Genomic DNA, 23,267 nt, shown 5'->3' with positions numbered 1-23,267 from the left:
GTGACACGGTCTTAGTGACAGATTATGAGCATTAATGATTGCTCCAGAAATCTCACTTATACCTAGAAACACTTGGCTTACTGCCACTACATGAAGACAACTACCAAGTCCATTCTAATCTAATAGTGGCCTCAAATATCAGCATTACCTGATCAGCATATCTGTAGGTAGTTAGTCCTGTTGTTCTAGTAGTAAACATATTTCTAAACACACTTATATGCTTTACATTAATTTAATTTTTAATTAGAAGACAAAATAATAGATTTCTTCATGTCATGTTCGTATATATTTATTTACTCTGGGTATTCATCCCAGAAACACAGGATCCATTCTCCAGATCTCTCTCTAACCCCTCTTCTACCTCTTCCATAACCAGGATTCAGCCTTCCAGTTTATTAGTACAAGTCTTCTGTGTCACTTCTAATTTAATGATTTATGTTCAAAATCCCTTATTCATATATAAACAAGCATAAAAATTAGAAGCTAGGATCTACAAATAAGAGTAGAATATGCAATAATTTTCTTTGTGACCCCTGCTTAACTTAATTAATAGACTATTTATAATACCATCAATTTCCTTGTAAATGTCACAGATAAATTCATTTTTTTCTTTGTGACTAAATAAAACATCCTGATGTGTATGTGTCAAATTTTATTTATGCTATTATATACTGGAGGACAACTAGTTTGTGCCCATTCCTGGCTAGTGTGAATAGAACTGCAATAAACACAGGTGTGCAAATATCTCTGTGATAGGTACAAAGTCCTTTTGAATATGTACCCAGGAGTGACAGAGGTGTATCAGACAAAAGTGTATATTTCAGTTATTGTTTTGTTGTTTTTTGTTTGACAGCAGCCTCCACATCAATTTCCAATAGGAATGAACCTGTTTGTACTTCTACCAACAACGACTAAAGTTTACTCTTCCTTGCACTCCTTCTAACATCAGTTCCATTCTAACTAGAATAACAATAAAACATAAATTACTTGTAATGTGCATTGCCTAATGACTGACTTATTTACCTACTGGACAATTGTATTTATTCTTCTAAAGACTATTCAGTTCATTGGCCTATTTCTTAATTGCAAGGGAAATTTTTGCTGTTTAAATGTTGCAGTTATTTACCCATTTTGTAATTCAAGTCTAGAATATAGCTGAGAGATTTCTTTCTCTCTCTCTAAAAATTGTAAATTCATTCTGTCAATACATTCTCTTGCTTTGAGAAACCTTTGATTTCATGTAATCCCATTTGCCAATGTTTAGTTCTATTTTGTGTGAATTTTGGGTTTCCGTATACATACTTGCATGTAATTATGTCCTGAATATGACTCCTACATTTTTTCTCCATCAGTTTCATTATTTTAGACTTTATATTAAGAATGTTGATCTAATTAGACCTTTTACTTTTCTGCAGGATTAAGAGTATGGCCTTAATTCCTGTTGCATATAGACATCCAGTTTTTCCAGGAATGTTTACTAAACAGGTTTTCTTTTCCAGTGTATGTTATTGGTATCTTTATCAAAATTGTATTTCCATAACTGTGTTCATTTATTTGGGTTACTCTATTATGTCGTCTTGGTCTGAGAAGCATTTTAAGTACATGTATTCAAACTAAACTTTGAATTCTCTTTCATTGAATGCTATATCTTGTATTTTCTTAATAAACAATATCATAAAATGAGTTGTCAACACTCTCTCAAATCCAGCACTACATCCCAGTATTTACCTAAACCACTATAGTCTACAGACTCTTCAATATTTTACCAAGACATTTGTTATGATCAAAATACCAACACAAACCAATTGCCTTTCTTCCCTACACAGTGACTAGAACTAATCTATTTAGATACCAAGTCTTCCTTCTCTTCCTTCGCCTTTAATACTGCACATTCCACCCGTGTTTTTGACAGCTCTCCAAATGGGGCAGGCTCCATTTCATTTTATAAGATAGCTAGTCTGGCAAAATCCAATAGGAATAGGAAATAATTTCGCTTCCATTTCTGTGGTCCTTCTATTAAATCAGTTCTGTGTAATGAGCTGTGAAGGGATTCTGCAAGGGAAGGAAATTTCTGAAACCATTATTAAGCAACAAAACAACAAGAACAAAACCCACTCCTAACTAACTTGGAAGTAGCTGTGCACTTTTGGGACCAGTTACTAGCCACCTAAAGAAAAGAAGTGCAGTGTAAAAGCAAAGTCAGCAGATTAGAATTAGAGGAATAAAGACATAGCAATACATTACGATTATATCATATCTCTGATAATCTATGTAAACTTGAAGCCCCCTTTTCTTAGGACTTGCTTTTATGCAGGAAAGTACATTTTATTTCTTACCCTGGTAGACAACATTATTGTTGCTACTGGCAAAGGAGGGTAGCCTAACTGCTAGTGTGGGAGCTTGAAGGCAAATTCCTTTTTTGCTTCTAAAGTCTGCTTTTCTTGACTTGTGTTTTAATACCCATGAAATCTGTTCACAGAATTCTCAATACTTTCACTCCCAATTTACTTGAATCCCATATTCATCTTTGGCGTTATTTTAAATAACATTTCAGCCATTATATAGCAAGCTTAAGGCTAGTATGGACTACAAGAAACTCAAACATAATTCATTATTTAGTTAAAAGATAACTTTCATCATTCTTTTGACTATAATATATATAATAAATTACATAACTTTTGACTGAAAGGTTAACAATTTTTTTTATTTCAAAATACTCTTATTGCTACTGAATTTATTTATGTGTATGTGCATTTTATGTATATCTGTATATGCATCACATGTGTGCAAGTACCACATGTGATGGCTATTCTTGCTTGTCAACTTGTGTACACCTAAAACTAACTAAAACCCAAGCAGTTGGGTATACCTGCAAGGGATTTTTCCTTTTATTGAATCATTTGAGGTGGGAAGATCGGCCTTAATTATAAGGCATATACAAGTGGCAACCTGTATAAAAGAAATAGAAGAAGGAAGCAACTGCTCTTTGCCTGCTTGCCGTCACCCTTGCTGGTAAATTAATTTCTTTACTGTACTCTACAATACTTCCTCGGTTTTCTTGCATATCCGGAAAGCCAGCTGAGATATCTAGGTTCATGGACCTAAAACTATTGGATTCTTGGACTTTTTATCAGGAGACAACCATTTTGGAACAATTGGACCATAGCCTTCAAATCACTCTAATAAATCCCATGTACAATATATCAGTTTTGTTTCTCTAGGGATTACTGACTAATACACCCAGAAAGAAGAAAATGGTATCAGATTCCCAGTAACTGGATTTATAGGTGTTTGTGTGCCATGCAATATAGATGCTGGGAAGCAAAATGAGGTCTTCTCAAAGAGTAATATGCTTTTAACAACTGAGTTATCTCATCAGTCCAAAGTTACTCAATTTTGTTCAATTTTAGTTGATTTTTTACCATAATAACAAAAATTTACTTGCTGATTTTTAAATTGAGTGACCAATATTTCCATAAAACTCACATCTATGATGGGATAAGTTTTAATCAGAAATGCATTCTCAGAATTATGAATTGGCAATGAACTCTAAATGTATGACCCAAATGAGACGAGCAAAAAGGAATCCGCGGTTCATATCTACTGGTGAGACTGTACAAAATGATTAAGCAAAGCTAACACATAAATCCACTGACAGATCATGAGTCTGTCAATAAGCAATCTGTTACACTCACAGGGCACATTGCATGAAAAGACCAGTGCCATATGTTTTCAGTGACTACCTTGTCGGGTATGGCAACTAATTTTGTGACATCTCTGATATTGTTTTCATCTCTGAGAAATGTCAGCCTTGCATGAAATAATAGTTTAAGAAGACTTTGTATTACAGAATATCCTTCCTAAGCAACTGCTGGATTCTACTTGTCTGGTTGTAAAGCTATTATATGAAGAAACTCCTTTTAACAACAAAACTTTGAAAGTCTTCAGTACTCGAAATGAATGTGCTTCTTCACAATTAAGTCTAAGAATGCTTCATGGTACAGATAATGTTCATCATCCCCATAATATTGTTTCTGTTGCCACATAACCTCAAGGAAATGATTTTTTAGTTTCAAAGATTCAATTCTCATGTCTGTAACATCAGCGATTGAAACTAATAAAATTATATGTGTCTGTACTCACACATTTTATCACTTAATCTTAAAACTGATCTTTTGGTATGTTATGTTCCTCATTTTACAGATAAGGAAATTGAAACTGAGAAAAGTTAAACAGGCCAATGGCCCAAAGTCCCAGAACTAATATAAGTGCATAGCTGGAATCTAAATCCAAGTTATCTAATCAAAGCCTGTTTTTTTTTTTTTTCCCCCTCAGATCTCTACAGAACTGGGTCCAGTGTCTAACTTGCTGAATACAAAAGTTCACTCCTCTAAATAATTATCTCCTGTATCAATGAGTTTTCTTAAGTTAATGGGTTGTGCGTAGTATGTTATAGAGGGCAGCAACTATCATAATATCCTTAAAATATTGTAACCAAGATGGATCTTTGGAACTGATGGGAGGAATCAGTTAGTAAGTGCTTGTCTTGCAAGCAAAAGTTCCTAAATTCAGTCCCTATACCCAAATAAAAGTGTCAGTCATAATGGTGTGCACTTGTAGTCTTGGTGCTGAGGAAGGAGAGAAAAAAATGAATCTACGGGACTTTGCTAACCAATCCAACCTAATCAATTCACTTCAAAAAAAAAGGGGTGCGGAGAGATCTTCTATTAAAGGAGGTATACAGCCTCCACAAGGATGGTACATACTGGTTCTCTGAACTCCATGTATGTACACATTTGTATACCCACAAAATGTACATGAAGACACATACCCAAACTTGACCAAGATGACATATTACAATGAATTAATCTTAGTAGAGAAGACATTAGTCCACCCAGGTGGAGAATTCTTCACTGTTGACTACAAATTTTAAGTTTTACCAAACAGAATAGTGAACAACAAAATAGCAATGAATATTCTTTCCTTAATATCCAATTTTGTTAGCTATTATTCTTTAAGCACCCAAATTGAAAAAATATTGGTTGCATATCTGTTCAGTTTTTATTCTTAATATTCAAGGAGATATAAAAATAATTAGAATAAAATGTATGTTGTATACAAGACAGTTCTTTGCTTTGAATTATTCCTTATGCCAGGACATACTTGGTCCTCATTCTTTATTAAAATATATCAAAGTTCAAAATAATCTGTATAATTATTTCCCTTCTAGGCTTCAGGGTAAGATAAATAGTAATTAAATCTGAATCTATGCTAATAGAGAAACTGTCACAAGCGCATAGGCATAGTTTGTGTGTTTAGTATATATTTGGCTTGGTATTTATTTCCATTTTTATTTTATTGTTTGAGTATGTATGTGTGTCAGTGTGAATTATATTATGTGTGTGTAGGTGTCATGTGTGTACGAAGAGTATGCTAATCCCTTTAATATCCCCAAAGTCAGGCAATTTTAGGATATAATTTTTCTTGATAACATCTGCAACTTAGGACATAAGCTCATTCAAAATACATTTAACATTTTAAATCATAATGGGAAATATTAAACTATATGCATAAAGTAACAGTCTGGAAATCAATGGGTATAATTATTGAAAAACCTCTTTTTGTCATTAGAATACTCATTTTCTTCGGTACTGTTTCTTTCATGTATATAGTGATGTCTCATAATAATCTCATCTCTAGCCTTAAAATGTTTTCATACTCTCTAGTATTTAATCAATAATAAAAATCACTTATATTTAGCAGTGATCCTATATGTTTCTCCCAATACCCCTATCACTTCCTGTCTATCCCTTTCTATAATTTAGATTTAATATATCTTGTAAAAGGCCTTATATTAAAGAGTTAGTCCCAACCAACTGATAATGGGAAGTGGTAGAAAAAAGGGATAGAAATGGATGGAAGACTTTATGGTCATTAAGCATTTCTTTCATAAAGATAAAGGTTGCAATGCATCTTCATTGTGACCTTAACTGGATTTGGAATCACCATGGGAATTCACTCCCTTGACCATATTTCAAGAAATGTATAACTTCAGGTGGAAGGACCTACCCTGAATGTCAGTGATATTGTCCAAAGGATTGGAGCCCTATATTGTATATAAATGAGGAAATGAGCTTTATACCAAAATTCACCTATATCTGTGGACAATTTTATGCAACAAACCATTACACAAGCCTGCCACCATGCCTCTGTCATGATGGACTATCCCCATAAACATGAGTAAAAATACTCATTCCCTTGCTTATTTAGGTCTCTCAGGACTTTGATCATAGCATCAGGAAAAGTAACTAATACAGAAGGATTTAGGCAACTTTTTGCTATGATATGAATGGCTTCACGTGTTCCACTCTGCTCATCAGTGACAATGTGCCACTTCATCATGACACTAAACTGATAGGGTCAATCAATCATGCCCTAAACCACCCAAATGACCAATAAAAACAAAATGCTTTTCGTTATATGTAGGTCATCTCAAGGTGTTTGCTCTAATGATTCCACATTAATAAGACTTTCCACATTGTAATCAGCATAAAAGAATTAAAATAATAATTCTGAATATCAATGTTCATGTTCTTTTACATGTGTATGTATTATATTCTCAAGGGTATTGATGTTTTCTAAGGCACATGCTTATTCTAAGGAATGATGTCTTCCTTCCAAATTATTTGAATCAGTCAGTAAACTACATATTAATACTGTAGTAAAAATAGCCTAACATTTGTAGAAATACAATATCTGCTAAATTGATACAATCAAGAGCTTCAGCAACTTACATACTGACACTTTGTCAAATGAAGTGCTCCATGACCTACTACAAATTATTGAATTATACCAAAATCAACGTCTCTCCATATTAAAAATATCAGTATCAATGGGATAGTTTGAGAATTAAAGTTTATGCAATAAGTCTTCATAGCACTATTTTCACCATACCTACAACATGATTAAATTCAAATAAATTTATAATTTATTAAAAGGAAACATATTTGATATTTTATAAAATTGCTATTATTTTTTATTTTTTAATTTTACATATTGATCCCAGTTCCCTCTCCCTCCCTCTTCCCCACCTTGCCATGCCCCCTGACCACCCTCCTCTCCCATTCCCCCCCACTCTACGTGTAGGGTTGTGCCTTCCAGGAGGGGTCATCTAAATCTACCAAGTCTTTTGGAGTAGGGACTAGGCCCTCCCTCCTGCCTCTAGGCTAAGGGAGTATCCCTCCATGGGGAATGTGCTCCCAAAGTCCTTTTATGAACTGGTTCCACTGTCAGTCTAAGGTCCCTTAGACTGCCCAGGCCTTCTAACTAAGACCCACGTTCAGGAGGTCTGAGTCGGTCCAATGCTGGATTCCCAGCAATCAATCTGGGGGGACCACTATCTCCTTCTTATTGACAGCAAATTACAATATTATTTTTTCAGGAGGGACTCTTAAATAAACCAAGTAGCATACGTGAACAAAACTATATTTGAAAAAAAATAATCATTTCTCATGCAATGCTACTCTCTATACACATAATTTTTAACATACTTCTTCCTAACATTTTCTCTTTAATATTAAGAATTCTCATGGCACTATGAATCTACAGTATTTCATGAAGTCTAAAGCAGTGAATGTAATTCAGGAAATACAATAAATGAAAGAGTAATCCTTCCATTCTTCCCAAATTACAAACAGATGTTTTTAATTAATTGTTTCTCTAGATGTAAGACAAAGTCATATTTTAGTAGAAAAGAACATTTTATTGTGGGTCAATTTGAATAAATGTTAAAATAGTAACCATAAGAAAGTCACAAAAATCAAACATAACTTGATTCAAAAAGTATTAATTACAATAATCATAAAATATGTCTGATATATGATTCTCAGTAGATATATAATCCTTGTTATATGTTTTATAAATTTAAAGTAAATTATCTGAATGGCACATATGTGTTTATTAGCTTACTGTGGTTGATGAAACATACAGTCTTTCATTTGGTAACATTTAATTTACTACAGACTTTATAAAACCAATTTTGAGTTCTGTTTAATTATGGATTTAGGAAAAGAGTTATTTTGGCTGCATCAAGGATAGAATACCATGGTGAAAGAAATTGCTGTTAAAAACAGTAGCTTTAAGTCACTTAAAGAATTTAATTCACAGTATTCATTAATCAAACATGGATTTATAGAGTACTTCCTCGATGTTCCAGATGGAGAATTAAGCTTTGGATCTGACTCTCAATGTGATTCCAGAGAGATAATGCTTTCCCCACAGTGATGCATCAAATAAATGAAAGAACCAAGACATTCTCTGTCAGTTTTGTCAGCATTGAATTGTTTTGGTTGGAAAATTAAATGGTCTCTGTTTTTACTGAAATACAACTTCAGAGAACACTTTCCCTGATTAGCTTTTTCTTTTCTTTCTTTCTTTCTTTCTCTTTTTTTTTTTTTTTTTTTTTTTTTTTTTTGTACTTCTATTCTGAATAAAGATCAAAACTGCATAAACTAGTCAGAATACAATTTCATGTGACAAGCCACATTGAAGAATGTAAGTGGGAACCCAAGTTGGGGAAATCTGTCTATATAGACCTAGCATAAAAATCTAGAAATCCATGGGGGGAAGGGTTGACTGACTTTTGTAGTGGGATATTCACTGTGTTTTTCTCTGTGGCACTAACTATGCCCATTGGAGTGGAGCCAGGGGCAGAAGTGACCTGTGGAAGGAGGTCTGAGAAGGAGCTGGGAAAGCTCTCTTGCTGATGGGTTGTGGAGAGTATCCGGTGGAACTTGCTGGTGTTCATCTGTCTAGGTTGTAAGATATTTCTCCCTGAATAAACATCTAGTCAGTCTATTTGTTTATCCTGATCCTTATTAAACCGCTATAGACTTTGTTCTAATAATCCAGCATAATGAGGACAAGGTGCCTCACTCTCCTTCCATAGTCAGTAATGGTGAACTGACAGGAGGTGGGATCCTGAAGCAAATCAGTGACTCCTCTACACCCATAATTAAGGTTTGATTTTTAACCTAAGACTGGTGGAGGGCCATTGAAAGACTGCCCAGGAAGGAAGGAAGGACTTTTTGAGCCACTGAACTCCAAGTCCTTTTCTTTTAGGATCTCTATTTTCAACAAATAAGACAGGACTCACTAACTATTGTCCTGCTATATGTCAGAATCCCAGCCTAAATTTTTGAAGATGTAATAGTCAATATTGTCATATTGTAAAGCCATAAAATTTTATAAACACTTTAAAGATATGAATTTAACCTGTACAAGCTTAAAGTGTATTGTAATAGTATTACCATTTTATAGGCAAGAAAGTAGATGCATAGAAGTTGTCTAGATTGCCCAAGGTTTACAGCCCCAAAAGATTGAGCGAAGATATAGAGTATGTATCCTTTCTTGTGCATGGCATATTTGTAAATGTGGTACTAATTTGAGGAACAAAAATAAAAAGTTAGTTTTTGAAATATTCTAGCATTTTTAATTAAATATTTTTTGATTTCAAATTCTTTTGTAATAGTAATGAATTCCTCTAATCTACCCTACCTACATAAGGGTATTTTATTGAGATTCATTTCATAGGAAATATACTTTCATAATATAAACAATTTTCAAAATTATTATAAAATATCATTGGTTTGCAGTAGAGATAAAACCTGCAAAAAAAATTCTCTATAGGTATATTTCTTATTATAAGGCATGCTACCTGAAAAGTGGAATTTGCGATAAGTTTAACAAAACTTCCAGAGATCCTTTGTATTCCTAGTGGAGCAACAAATATCGTTCTGCAAAAGACAGCTCTGTTTGCAGAAGAGGCTCTTAATGAAATTATTGGCACTAGAATATAGATTTAGAATCTAGTGTGGGCTTAGCATGGCAGCTGAATTTTTGATATTCTAACATTCCAGGTAGAAATTGATACGGTAAACCACAGGGACTGCTGTCCTGAACAAGGGGGAGCTAATGGACCTCCAGACTGATAGCTGGGAAACCAGCATTAGACCGACTCAGACCCCCTGAACATGGGTCTCAGTTAGAAGGCCTGGGACAAGATAGATAGTGGAACAAGTATGTATCGCTGGTCCACAAAAAGGCTTTTGGAGCACATTCCCCATGGAGGGATACTCCCTTAGCCTAGAGGCAGGAGAGAGGGCTTAGTCCTTACTCCAAATGACTTGACAGATTTTGTTGATCCCTCCTGGAAGGTATCACCCTCCCTATGGAGTTGGGGATGGCGGGAGGAGGTTGGGGGGGCATGGGCGGGAGGGAAAGAGGGAACTGGGATAGATATGTAAAATAAGAAATAATAATAATAATAATGAAAAAAGAAATTGATACAGTAAAGAACATATGTTTTCAGCTAGAAAGATATGGGAAGAGAGCTGACTACATACTATTGCACACTGACAATGAAGGAAGGAATGTGTAAGTCTAAAATGAGCAAGCATTGGGAAAGAAAGCCTCTAGAATCCCACATGTCTTCATCCTAGGCACTTTGACTATACTTACCATTGTCTGTGAAAGAATACTGTACCAGAAGACCACAGCAAGAATGACTATGGCTATTGGGTAGCAAAATATTTCCTTGCACAAAAAGTTGGTAAGGATAGTGCTGAAGCCAAACTATCTCAGTTTGCATAAATGTTGCACCATTTTCACATGAATAAACTATGATGAGTTTTTTAACTATGTATACTAACTCACTTTTTTCTAAAATAAAATGGTGCTAATGAGGGTTTCATTGGATCATTTAGAGGACACAAACATATGTAAATCACAACAATGACACATGGTAAATCAAGCTATCATTCTTGAATAAAGCATAGGCATGGATGAGTATGCAGTTTTTTATTTACAAATAAATCTAAATGGTATGTTCCAAACATTCTCATGTTTTGTTATGATCCCTTGAGTGCAAAAGAGCAGTCTTCTGGTAATTATATTAAAACTTTCTGGAAATGTAAAAACTACTCATATTTCCAAGAAAATGTTTAATATGTATGTCATTGAAGAGATAAGTGTTCTGGGAAATGAAAATTGAAAGCTGTATTTTAAACTGAAAGCAGGGTGTCAGATATGTATCAAGAAACTTTAAACATTTCCACTGCTATCAATTTCAAAATTGGGAGGGCAGAATTTTACCTCTCTATATAAAGTTACTTTTTATTCTTGTTATATATTGTTTATGATATGATAAAGCTACAGAGTATCAAAATGCCAAGCCAGGCACACTAGTTAGCTACAGAAGCTGGGTAGTGTTGGCACACATCTTAAATTCCAGGAGATAAAGGCAGAATGATGTCAGTACGTTCAAGACCACCCACCCAGGGCTACATTATAGTGAATCAGTCCAAAACAAAATTAGAGCCCAATCCTTTAATCCCAACCCTAGAGAGGTATATAAAAGGTAGGATCCCAGTGTCTCAGGCTGCATTCTAGAATTTATTCTCCAGACACATTGAGGAGAGGCAGTAGTCTGAGGCTTGCTGGAGAGCTTGTGGAGACAAGATCAGCCCTTGTAGAGGTAAGAGCTAGTGACTTTGCTGCTTTGCTTTTCTGATCTTCAGCTTTAGGCTTGAATCCCAGTATCTGACTCTGGATCTTTTATTCTTTATGCTACAATTTATATTTTTATATTTCACACATGCATTCTTTAATGTAAAATCTGCAATAGACAATAACACACATAAAAGTTATCCCAATACTGTCACATCTGGTGACAAAATATTCAAACTTCATGCAAATATCTCTTGATATATACTGTGGTTAATAAAATGAAAAATAAAACACAACACTTATAGTCTATGATATCTCTACTTACATATTTTCTTTATTTCCAAGAAAAACTTCCAAAGTTATTATGAGATAAAGAAAGCCAGCAGAGAATTCATACACATGTAGTTCATTTTTATTTTTATAGCTGTATGGAATATTTTCTCAACCTTGTTTATATTGCATTCCTAGTCCAAGATCCTTTTTAGCTTCCATTTCAAGAAAAATGATGACCTGAAACTGAGAAATTATCTCAAATACCCTATATCTCATGTGGCGTGAAAAAGAAAAAAATTGACATTTGTTGTTTAGCTATATAACTGTAGCAACTTTACTTAGTAATATAGGTACATTCTTACTTCATGTCATAGCAAGTCTATGAATAGCCCCTAACACTTCAATTTTTGCTGTGTAGATCCTGAAGGGGCTGCTTTGTTTCATTTCATAACACATGGCAGAACTGCAGTATCATGTTCTCTAAACTTTTCATTCTTATGTATTCTGGAAGAGGTACCATAGTTGGGAAATAGATTACAATTAAGGCACAGGGCTCAGTGACAATGACGATATCTATGCAAATGAGGCATTATCAAAAGATTGCCAAGATCCACATTTCTGCTAAACTGAAAAAAAAGATAATTATTATATTATTTAATTTTATGAAAGTTCCCTTAAACAACATTAACTTTTATATTGACTCAATGTAACAAACTAATATATGGCCTACTCAAATCATTTCCTCAGGTCCACTCTTGAGTACCCTGTACCATCTCACCACTTTCTTTATGCAGAGCTCTACCAATTAAGAAGATGGTTCCTTCAATTTTCCCTTATTATAGTTATGTGAAATGTGTGAAATAACTACCCTATGATAGATAAATGAACTGAACTACAAAAAAAATAAAATAAAATGAATTAACAATGAATATAGTAAGTGGAGATTAGCACAAACCAAATTTTTTGATTTCAAAATCCAAAATTAGAATTTACTTGCTTATCTTCCTGTCATTTCATAACACCTATATCTCTGCTTCCTTGGTTTCATAGACTTCAATCAATACCAAAAACCCACATCTACAATCTTAAGAGTTACTTAGTTTTGTTTCTGTTGTGTTTTCCAACTAGACATCATTGAAGCCCTTCAAACAGAAGAGTTCTCCATTATCTCCACCTGCAGAAGGGCAGCTGCTGGTCTTTTTAGGAGCAGAGCCATTTCTATACTGTCTTTACTGAAGCCTTTTAGGAAAATAGGGCCTATTGTTATCACATGTATCACTGGGAAGCCTTTACCGTCTCTGAGGGAAACTCAGGAGAAAAGCTAAACTAGCTCTTGTTGGAGACTGGAGGGGCTGAACTGGTGCCAGCTGTATTTATCTGCTGAGTTTTCTTTCCACAGAAAAGACATCAGCACTTCCTGACATTGTCCTGCCAAGGCAAAGTAAGTGACTTGCCTTTTAAGAAAGCCAAATCTGACAGAGATGTTTTAAATACTTCTATTTCTAGTATGAATTAAGTAAACAGCAGATGATTGAGTTTGGTGCAATCTATTATTTATGTGGAGGATTCTTCTACATTTTAATTAAGAGAAATGTTTTTTTAATATCTGTGACATCTTTGGGGGGAAACTGAGCACAGCAGGCATTGGCTCTGACCGTCTTAATTGGTGCTGTCTTCCTTGATGAGAAGGGATCATGCAATGAGAATTGACAGATGAAAACAAGAGTATGAAAATACTATGAGGAAAAAAGACAGCACCCATCTTTGAGTAGAACAGACTGTATTTTCTCCAAATCATTCAATACTTAGCCTGAAGCATGTTTCTAAGTAGGAACATTTTCTTGAAAAGCATATGCAAAATATTTCAACTTTCAGCTTTTGGCTCTTTGAGGATTTTTTTTTCCCCCTTCCGGAATCATTTACAGAGAGCTAAGGACACTTTATTTATTTATTTATTTATTTATTTATTTATTTATTTATTGATGACAAACTTAACTTATGGAGAAGATGGCCTAGGCAATATTCCAGCCCGTAAAATATAATTAGAATTAAATCCCATTTACTTAATCTGTGGTGTGTCTTATGCCACAAGTGTTTGGCATGACAACTAAACAATTGATCTCATAGAGAAATGTAATAACTATAAAACTCTAAGTATATCAAGCAATGGGAACTAAAAGGTGACCTTTTTTTCAGAATTCATGGAGAATCAAATGTAATATTAAGATATTGTGTATGTATGAATGGCATATTCTTTTAAAAGATTTAAAAAGAGCCTAATGCTTTTAATACTGAGTTTTTATTATACCATATTTAAATTGTCCCCACTCTTCCTTTCTTGCTACAACCTTTCCTTGAATCCTTGGCTCATTCACTCACATCCTAGCAAAGTTATTATTCAACCTTAAATGAATGCATAAAGATTAAAACCATGAATAGTCACTGAGAGCTACAGAAGGAAGAAGGCATGACCTAGATACGACCCCATTCAACAAAGGGTTGTATGTTCTCCCATTGTGTAAGAAATAATTCAAATGATATTAATAAAGTAGCTCATAAGGTGATAAGAGACTAAAGGCTGTGCACCCTATAGGAAAAGAAGAGCTACAGTGAAGTTTAATTACGTACAGATCCTGCAAGGCTTTATTTAAATGGAACACAACTAATTGGTACTCTAAAGGCAAAATACACACACACACAGATTTTTAGAAGGTTTCCAGGCAATGTGTCAAGCATGATTCTGTATAGTTTCTGAAAATCACTAGAGATTAAAAACCATTTTAAAAGTCAAAAGTAATATAATGTGAGTTAATAAATGCCACCATCCAAAATCATAAAAATTTGTACAAACATAGTATGGGTCCTACTATTGTAAATTTCTATGACTATAAACTCTGGGATTTTCATTAAGGATAGCAGATGAAAAATTTGAGCATTAAGAAAAATAAAATAAAAGAAATCCTTTTTTTTAAATCAACTACTAGATTAAGACAGCCTAATTTGTTACATATATTAAATCTCTTTTAACTTTATTTTTTAATTTGCTTTCACACCTTACAATAGCAGTTGATATTAGGCAGTGCTATTTTAGATGACAGTGAAATAAGATAAACAAATTTAAAATTGTTTTACACAAAATTAATAAAGATGATATTTAAAATATTCAATTTTATATTTTCTGTTATTTAACATGTATATTAATTATGTCCTTGCATTTGCTTGATGTAAAAAGAATGGGTTTGAATAAATTCCTTGTACAGATGAAACTTTTGCCATAAAAAAAATCATAAAATCTTATGCTTGAGATTCAAAACATGAGAGGTAGAGATTTTTTTTTTCAATTTTGAAGAATGCCTATATCATTTATAATTAGATTTAGTTTATTTATTTCATGGTACCATCTACGGCATCTGTGATCTTACTGTTATTGTCTAAAATATTAATGACTGAATTATCAAATGTGAGGTGAGAGAATATAAACTTAGAAGTCTTATACTGCCATCTATTTTGTCATGTCCAAAACTTTAAAATCAGTTCATTTTCTTGTTTTAGTAGTATTATAAATATTAAAAATAGCAACTCATAAAACAAAGGAACATTTTCTAATGTAGTTATGTACTTTGTACTTATGTTTTTATGTATTTTGAAATCATTGACAGTTAAAAAAATAAAAATTGATCTTTTATATTCTGTATAAAACACTTTCAATGTAAACAATGATTCAGACAAGAGTATTATAGTGAATTTCAATTTTCTAAAACCATTAAAATAATGTGGTATTTCTAAATAGTTTCTTTCAGTAGTAAAGCTATATGATGCTTTAAAATTTGTTTTTGACTGAATCAGGAAATCTCCTTTTAGCTGCTTTTCCCAGGTGTATTGTGTCTCACTGAAAAAGTACGTTTTAGTCTTAATTTAAGTGTAAACATTATTAAACTGTATCTAGAAATTATGAACCATTTCAATCTGTATTAACAAAATCTTTGGACATTTTTTTGGAGCATACCTTTATATAAACTAGAGATGCACACACGTGTAACACTAAATTACGAAGCATAAATAGAATCCATAATGTTTTACTAACAACCAACTTTTGAATTACTTATATGCAAGGATATTAACTTTCATAAACAACTTATTATATATTTATCTAGTCAAGCATGCTAGTATGAGCCTCTCTGCCCCTATTGAGGTGTACCCATTACACATCTGGAAGAGCAAAATTTCTGAGTTTCTCAGTTCTCAATTTCTATTTTCATTTCTCATGATTATTTATAGTCATAGTTACTATTGTGATCAAAATAGAAGTAATGCCTTTTAGTGATTAATATGCAAATGTTATATACATATTTCATTTAATTATGATACTTTATGAAAATTCTTGTAAAAGTATTATACAATTTCAGCATATTATCATATTCTTCAGATAGCTAATTACATCAAACTAAAACTCATTCTGTTTACTAATCAAGTATATGTGCTAATTTAAATTAAAAGGATAGCTTTTAAAAGAAATTAGTAATACATTTTAAGAATTAATATGGACCTATAAAACTTGCTATAGTCAGTTAGTACAATAATGTTCTATATTTACAGGAAAATATAGAATGTTTTTCAAAAAATGAAAGAGAAATTAGTTATTTATATCATCAAATGCTGCAAGAAGCACACCAAACAAAAGATAATCAAATGATGAAGTTAAACAGCCACCATAATAGCTGGAAGAAACAAGAACCTGCCATTTTCCTATCCTTGGCAGTACTGAAACAAATGCTTTGGACATTTTTGTCTATAGATAGTAAAGCCATTTGGAGTTGGTATTTTTCTGTATGGTTGCCATATACTCTAAATGTTCACAATTCACAAAGTATTGTGAGCATATACATATTGTAAATATTGCATTTGTAAGTATCAACATGTGAGCACTTGGTTCATGCATCACCTTTGCAAAGGTTTGGTTTATACCCAATCAGAAAAGCCAACTAACCAACCAGACAAATAAACAGAACAATAAGCCTTTTTTGTTATCAATTCTAAAAATGTTGTATGTAGGTTGAAATTTTTAAAATGTCACTATATTGCAAGCCTGGAAATTGTTATCCTTTTTTTCTTTCCTGTTTTACACAGGAAATGAAATCATCTTACCTGTCACCCTGATACCAAGAAAGAGCTTAAAATGTCAAGATTCCCACCCCCAATCTTCATGGTTTATTAAGCAAAAAGTTAAACTCTCCATGGTCCCTTCTGGTACCAACAATATCTGATTCTAAGGGATGTAATGGCTCTCTTTTCTTGTTCAGTAGTGTCCTGGTGAGGGAACAATTTTACTGTCCTTTTCTGTGGGGTCCTGCCGGTTAATCTAAAAGGAAATGAATTACAGCAGGAAGACAGGGCTACAAAATAAAGCCATTTAGTTTTACAAGTCTATTGTGTCCTTACATATGTTTTATGGGTCTGGTCCTATTATAAGCCAAGCAAAAAAAACCCTAAACAAACTTTACTTTCAATCTCTTCCCAGTGAAAATATTTACTATTTTATTTTTGTTTCTCAAGTCATTTTAGTCAAAACCACTTACCCTGCCCTGCTATGTTTCTTTTCCAAGAACCTTCCATCCTACATTCTCAAACATACAAAACCTTCAGAGACAAGAAACTGGACTTCTCAAATACAAACTACTGACAACTGTCAGCACTTTTCTGAGGCATTACTGACTGTAGCCTCAATGAATTAAGCTTGATTTACTACGGGTGAATCATGTTCAACGCAGAGCTGTTCAGCAGTAATTGGCCAAGAATCCATGCTGAGAAAAGCACTTGTCAAATAATGCTTGTTTACAAATATATCTCCAGACAGAAAAAAGTGTCATTAACTGAATAAGTTCGGGGCCATCTCCAAAAATTCAGAATTGCTGGCACAGACCTTTTACTTATTAAATTTCTTTAAATTATTCACTTGGTACACTCATTAATGTTGTCCTCCTTAATTAGCTGAAAATAAAGTCTTCTGCTAAAATACTTGAAATTATTATTGTTTTTGGTAAAGGTTTGTCTAGATTAATGCTGAATGTTTCTTCCGAGTGTGGTTTATGCCCATACATTAAAAGTGAATGAATATTGATTGTAAAATTTGTTTAGAATGAAGTTGTCTATGAAAGATAAAAATAAAAAATAATTGGAATAGCAAGTATAAATCATATTTTCAATGTATTTCTCATGTGACAATTTGTCACATGATCATATATATATTCTTTATAAGTATAAAATATATATATACAAACATATGTGACTGAAGTATCACTAAGCATTTGTTAGTTGCAGACAGTAAATTTTATGAATCAATTTATTAATAAATTTAGCATGTCAATCAAGTATTTCTGAACTTGAGGTTCCAAAGTTCTACAAAAAAATAAAAAAAAACTTGAAGATGTATTTCACTTTATCCATTAAATAATTAATGAAGAACGATGCTATGAATCTTCTAATGTATGCCCTTGTTCCAGGTATACGAGTAGTAGTATAATAAATGTAAAGCAGGAAAGAATCCAGATTTCAAATAACAGGAGAATCTGGGGTAGTATTAAAGATGGTGTTCTGTTGGGTAGTGAAGGAATGAATTGGACAGACAACCTCAAATAATATTAAAATTAAATTTTGAATTATATGTGATAAAAATGTTCCCCAAATAGGAGGCACCCTTGATTCTCGGTGTCTTCAGAGCACCAGAGATAGAGTACAGCTTGCTTTTGTTAGACCCCTCATTTGCGTGTAACCAAATCAGCTTTATTTTACTGTGGGCTTTACTACCTGCCAAAGACTGTGCAACCTGTGGGTGTGAAAGCTTGTGCTTGCCAGACGCCATTCCACAAGATACAAGTTTTGCTTAAGGCACCTTTGGAGACCTGCACTATTTCCCAACTTCCTTCCCCTTGTTTTAGTCTTGGCCCCTGTTCACACTAGGCATCATACTCCTTGATAATTTATTTCTTCAGCTCTCTTGGAGAGACTTCCTTGAGTCCGTTTCCCTTCCCCATCACACACACACAGACACACACACACACAGCAAGAGGACTGAAGATAGGTGGTTGGAATTATGTGTAGTGGAAAGAATTCTTGATACTACCCTTGACTCATTTTGTGGTTTGGTCAGGATGGCCCTTTGGCTGTAATAAAACAGTTAAAAGCCCCTCCTTCTCTGCCCTTCTCCTCCCTAGTCCTCCTCCTCCCTTCCCCTTAGACCCTTCCCCTGACTTAGCCATCTTACACCCTGTGGACTTCTAATCTAATGGTCTTAGCATAATACATTAATAAAAGGTACAAGTCTGAAACAAACAAATATACATCACTTAAAAAAACTTTCGAGGGAGAGAAAAAAAAGCAACTTGTTTGCCTTAAAGAGTGGCTTATTACCAACAGATACCGACAGATACACATATTCCTCTGAACAGATGTTTAATAATAAACATAATGTGAGAGTCAGTGGGGTGCTGGTGTCAGTCTCCATCTGCCCTGCTTTTGCAGGGTTCCTTGAGAACTGGCAGCTCAGGGGGTTACCAGCTCAGCGCCTTCTACAGCAGACTAAATCCATGCTAGTCACGAGGGCATACACCACTCTGCTACTGCTGCTATTTCATCTTTTCAGGTCCAGCATCTCCTGTCCCCAAGCGCAAGGCTTTATTTAAGGTTTCACACCTCAGGACTCTCATCCTCAGCCCAAGGTAAAAGCCCCAGGCTTCTAGAGAAGAGGACAGGTTTTTGATATTTCCATGGTGAAGAGAACCACTCCTGGTAACAAGAACCTGGTCTGAGATGCCCAGTGCCTTTCCTCATGCTCCACCCTCCCCGGTGTGAAGCCATGAGCCCTTAAGCTGAGCCTAGAGCAAACTGGGAAGTATGAAAGAGGAGCAGATCTAGTGTGGCTAAGGGGACCTCAGGCAAGGCCATAGAATGGAGCAAGACTGCTTTCCAGGAGCCTGAGACCAGCTCAAGGAAAGAACAACACAGGTGATGTTCCTAACCTCCAAATTTACTCTCCCAGAGGAAATTAAATACTCCGGAGCAAAAAATTGGGGACAGGAGGGTTGGATACTCCAGGACCTGGTGCCTCTGGTTAGGACAGATCTTCTCTCACAAGATAAGTGTAGGTGGGCTCCAAGAACAACTTCCTAGCATCCACAGTGCCTATCTCCTGTAACACCATCCTACCTTTCCGCCTCTCTCTACCTTTGCTTTGGGGTGTAAAGGAGCCCCAAAATAGAAGGGCACCAATCAGTTTCTGCCCTTCAGGATCCCCTACTTCAAAAATTAAATCTCTAGTTACCCAGCCCGGAATAGCAGCTAGTGGTGGCCTAAATAATAGCCCCAGGGCAGGCACTTTCCCCCAAATATAAGCACCAGACACCCTAACACCATCCCCAAACACGAGCTTAAAATAATGGTTTCTAAAAACCCCAGGGAGCCTAGGAGCCTTGTTGTCGCTTTTCTCCATAAACCGGATGTGTCACTTCTCCAGGTTCGCAGGACCCAACCGCACCCAATCTTCCAGCTCAGGTCTCAGACCTCTTTCCATCAGGCTTCCAACTTCCCAGCCCCCAACCAGACTCAGTCCACAGACAGGTTCCTCGCCTGGTAAGCACTCCGCAGATATGTTAAACAATGCAACCAAATATACCAGAGAGACCCGGAAATGCCAGCAAAAGTGGACAAACATTAACTGGAGACGGAGAGCGAGATTTATTCTAGGTAGCGGCGCCTGGAGCGCTGAGACCGGCTGACATAAGCTCCACCTCACCCAACCATCCCAGGGCGCCGCCACCGCGGTCCCCACCTCCATTACCCTACCTTCGTTGCTGGGGCTGGCCAGAAGGGTCCGGAGAGCCGCACACAAGAGAAGGCAGGTCCAGAGGGGGCCTTTAAGAGGTGCAGAATAGCAGCCTGCCAGAGAGGCAGGGATGCAGGGGGCGTCGTCGCCACCACCTCTGCCCTCGGTCCGTCGGCGTCCCGCACCGCGGGGCCCGGAGCCCCGCATTTTCCTCTACCCTCTTTTTTCCTCTGCGTCCCGCGTGGCTCAGTCTAAGGTTCAGGTTTGGTGGGAGAAGCCAGAGAGGCGCCTCCTGGTGAGGTCCTGTGCCTTCTGGCACTCGATCCCTCCAAATTCGGGAATCAAGGTTCCGCAGAGACGACTGAAGTTTGCTTCTAGCTGGAGTCGCCCTCCCTTTTAGTTGGATGAGATGAATTAAGAGTTCTGATGACTAGTACAGCCCTGGGTGGTCTCAGTCAAGGGTCTGCAGAGGGTCCCAAGTCCCCGCTCAGCTCCTTTGCCTCTTAGGACTTTTCTTTTACAATTGCGATTGTTGTTGTTTTTTAAAGTGCCACCAGGGTTGGAGTGGAGGTGAAGGTTCCCTTTCAGTCCTCGGTGCTGAAGTGGACGAGATTATGGAAGACGGATCATCTTAAATCGAGATGATGTTTTCCATAAAAAGGAGGGGGGATACGCAAGCAGGGGTAACTGTGGATAAACGGGAGAATAGTAGACCAAACGTGGTGTGGCAAACAGCGAGGAGAACGGAGCAAAGCCAGCGATCTAGAGAACTGGAGAGGCCGGCAGAGGGAAGTCAAATCGTTGCGGGCAGAGCACTGCCGGGGGCGGTGCGGCGGGCGGAGCAGGCTGGAGCGCGGGCCCAGGAGCGGGGCAGAGCCCGGCGGCTCGAGCCGCTGCGGTTCCCGCTGCTCAGCACCGAGGAGGAGTGCGCGGCGGCCAGGGCGAGCTGGCTGGCGACTGCACCGGTGCGGCGCGCTCCTGCTGTGTCTGGAGCTCCAGCGTCTCCCGGAGCCGCTCGACTCAGCACCTCCCACCTCCTCCTCTCCCCCACCCCCTCCTTCCCGCCCCACGCTCCCCCGCCCTCTGTGCTCGAGGCCTCGCCGGTGACTAGCTACTGTAAGTGTGACTCGCTTAAACGAAGTCGCACACCCACAGAGGGAAGTAATCTGCAGGCTGCGGTGGTGAGTGTTGCCTAGCTGTCTCCGAGAAAGGCGCGTCTTCCTCCCGGGATAATTAGGGCAAAGAAGCCTCCCGACGATGCCTGTGAGGACCAGAGGTCCCTGAAGGAGGAAGGGAAGCCAGCCCTAGCTCATCCCTCAGCAGGAGGAGCAGCGGGTCCCTGGGTCTGGCAAAGTGCCTGCTGCCCTTTGCTGACTGTGGCACCAACAACCTTGTAGTCACATAATAGGGCATTCGCAGGCTCTGCTGCTCCGTGGCTAGTTTCTTAAACATCCATGTCCCCCACTGCCTTTGACCCTTTCTGTTCTACTGGAATGAGATGATTACTCAACATGTTATTGAGAAGTAAACTGTAGACTATCTAAACCCAGCTATAGTGGGTCAGTGTGCGATTTCACAGAATCAAAGAATTTGACTGTTGGCATTTGTACTATGCTAGGTAAATACAAGAGGCTTTAATTCGTTTATTTCAATGACAGAATGTTTTTGTGATAGAGTACTTTAGTAGTGAAATTACGTAATGGAAAAACATGCAGTTAATTCCAGTGAAATTAACACGGGTATAATAATGTCAGAGTTTTAATTTTTTTAATTATTTTAATTGCCCATGGTCCATTACACTGAAAGACTAACAAATAACTAGGGAAAAGGGCAGCTTAAAAGCATCTCTTTTTTTTCTTTTTTCTGTGCTTCCTCTCAATGTGTCTTCCTGCTTTAATAACCTCCTTCAATTTACTCATTCATTGTTTCAAAGAGACAGACAGCAGGGCAATTTTAGGATGCTCATATTCACTGGCAGATTGCAAAGTGTCTCTCAAAATGTGTGATTTTAAAAGGAAGGTGCCTTATTCAATTCACAATTGGGTTCCTGTTCACACCTACTCAAGTTGACTGAACACTTTCTGATACACCTAGACTCTTGGTGTCTTCACAGTAAATTTTTCACAATTGTTAGCTGATGACCTTTGTGTTTGTTTAGATGCTTTCTACAAAGGTTGAAAGAACAGGGCGATAGTGGTACATTATTTTGAAGAGGTGGAAGTTCATCTTTGAATTCCACTCCACCCCCCATCCCCACCTCCTGGGTGTTTTGGCACTAGGAAGCTGAGAGTATATTCATTCTGTTGCAAAGCACTCCAAATGCATGAAGCAAATAAGGAGGAATGGCAGATCTTCCAGTTTGAAAAAAATCCTCACTGTGAGATTGAAAGTTAAAATTTATGTCTATTTGACGATCATTCAAAATATAAGTCTTCCCCCCCCCCCCGGCTCTGTTTATAGCTGAGTTACTTTAGAATACCTGTAAGGAATAGCAGCAAAAAATCTAAAGTTTCAGGCCACACTAAAGCGAGTATAGGACACTGACAATTTAGTGGTCACTGAGCATGGACTTGGATATCACTTCTGTAGGCCTAAGTGTTCTCATTAATGACATCAGGGATTTATTGAGATGGTCTCCTAGCCCCCACCTCCTCTTTATCCTGTGTGTGTG

At 36.5% G+C, this 23,267-nt stretch overlaps 1 protein-coding gene across 1 annotated transcript in view; it reads right to left on the bottom strand.

The window, feature by feature from the left end:
* Positions 1 to 21,007, bottom strand: part of Epha5 (EPH receptor A5) — a 323,174-nt gene extending 302,167 nt beyond the window's left edge. Inside the window, exon 1 of the mRNA XM_051198276.1 lies at positions 20,617 to 21,007. Within this exon, the coding sequence (XP_051054233.1) occupies positions 20,617 to 20,803 (187 nt within the window). The 5' untranslated portion in view covers positions 20,804 to 21,007. The remainder of the gene's footprint in view (positions 1 to 20,616) is intronic.
* Between the last annotated feature and the right edge of the window lie 2,260 nt (positions 21,008 to 23,267).

This window comes from Phodopus roborovskii, unplaced genomic scaffold, assembly GCF_943737965.1.
Source record: "Phodopus roborovskii unplaced genomic scaffold, PHOROB, whole genome shotgun sequence".
NCBI classification, from domain to species: domain Eukaryota; kingdom Metazoa; phylum Chordata; class Mammalia; order Rodentia; family Cricetidae; genus Phodopus; species Phodopus roborovskii.
The sequence above is the reverse complement of the archived record's forward strand: the minus strand, read 5'-3'. Positions and strand labels throughout refer to the sequence as shown.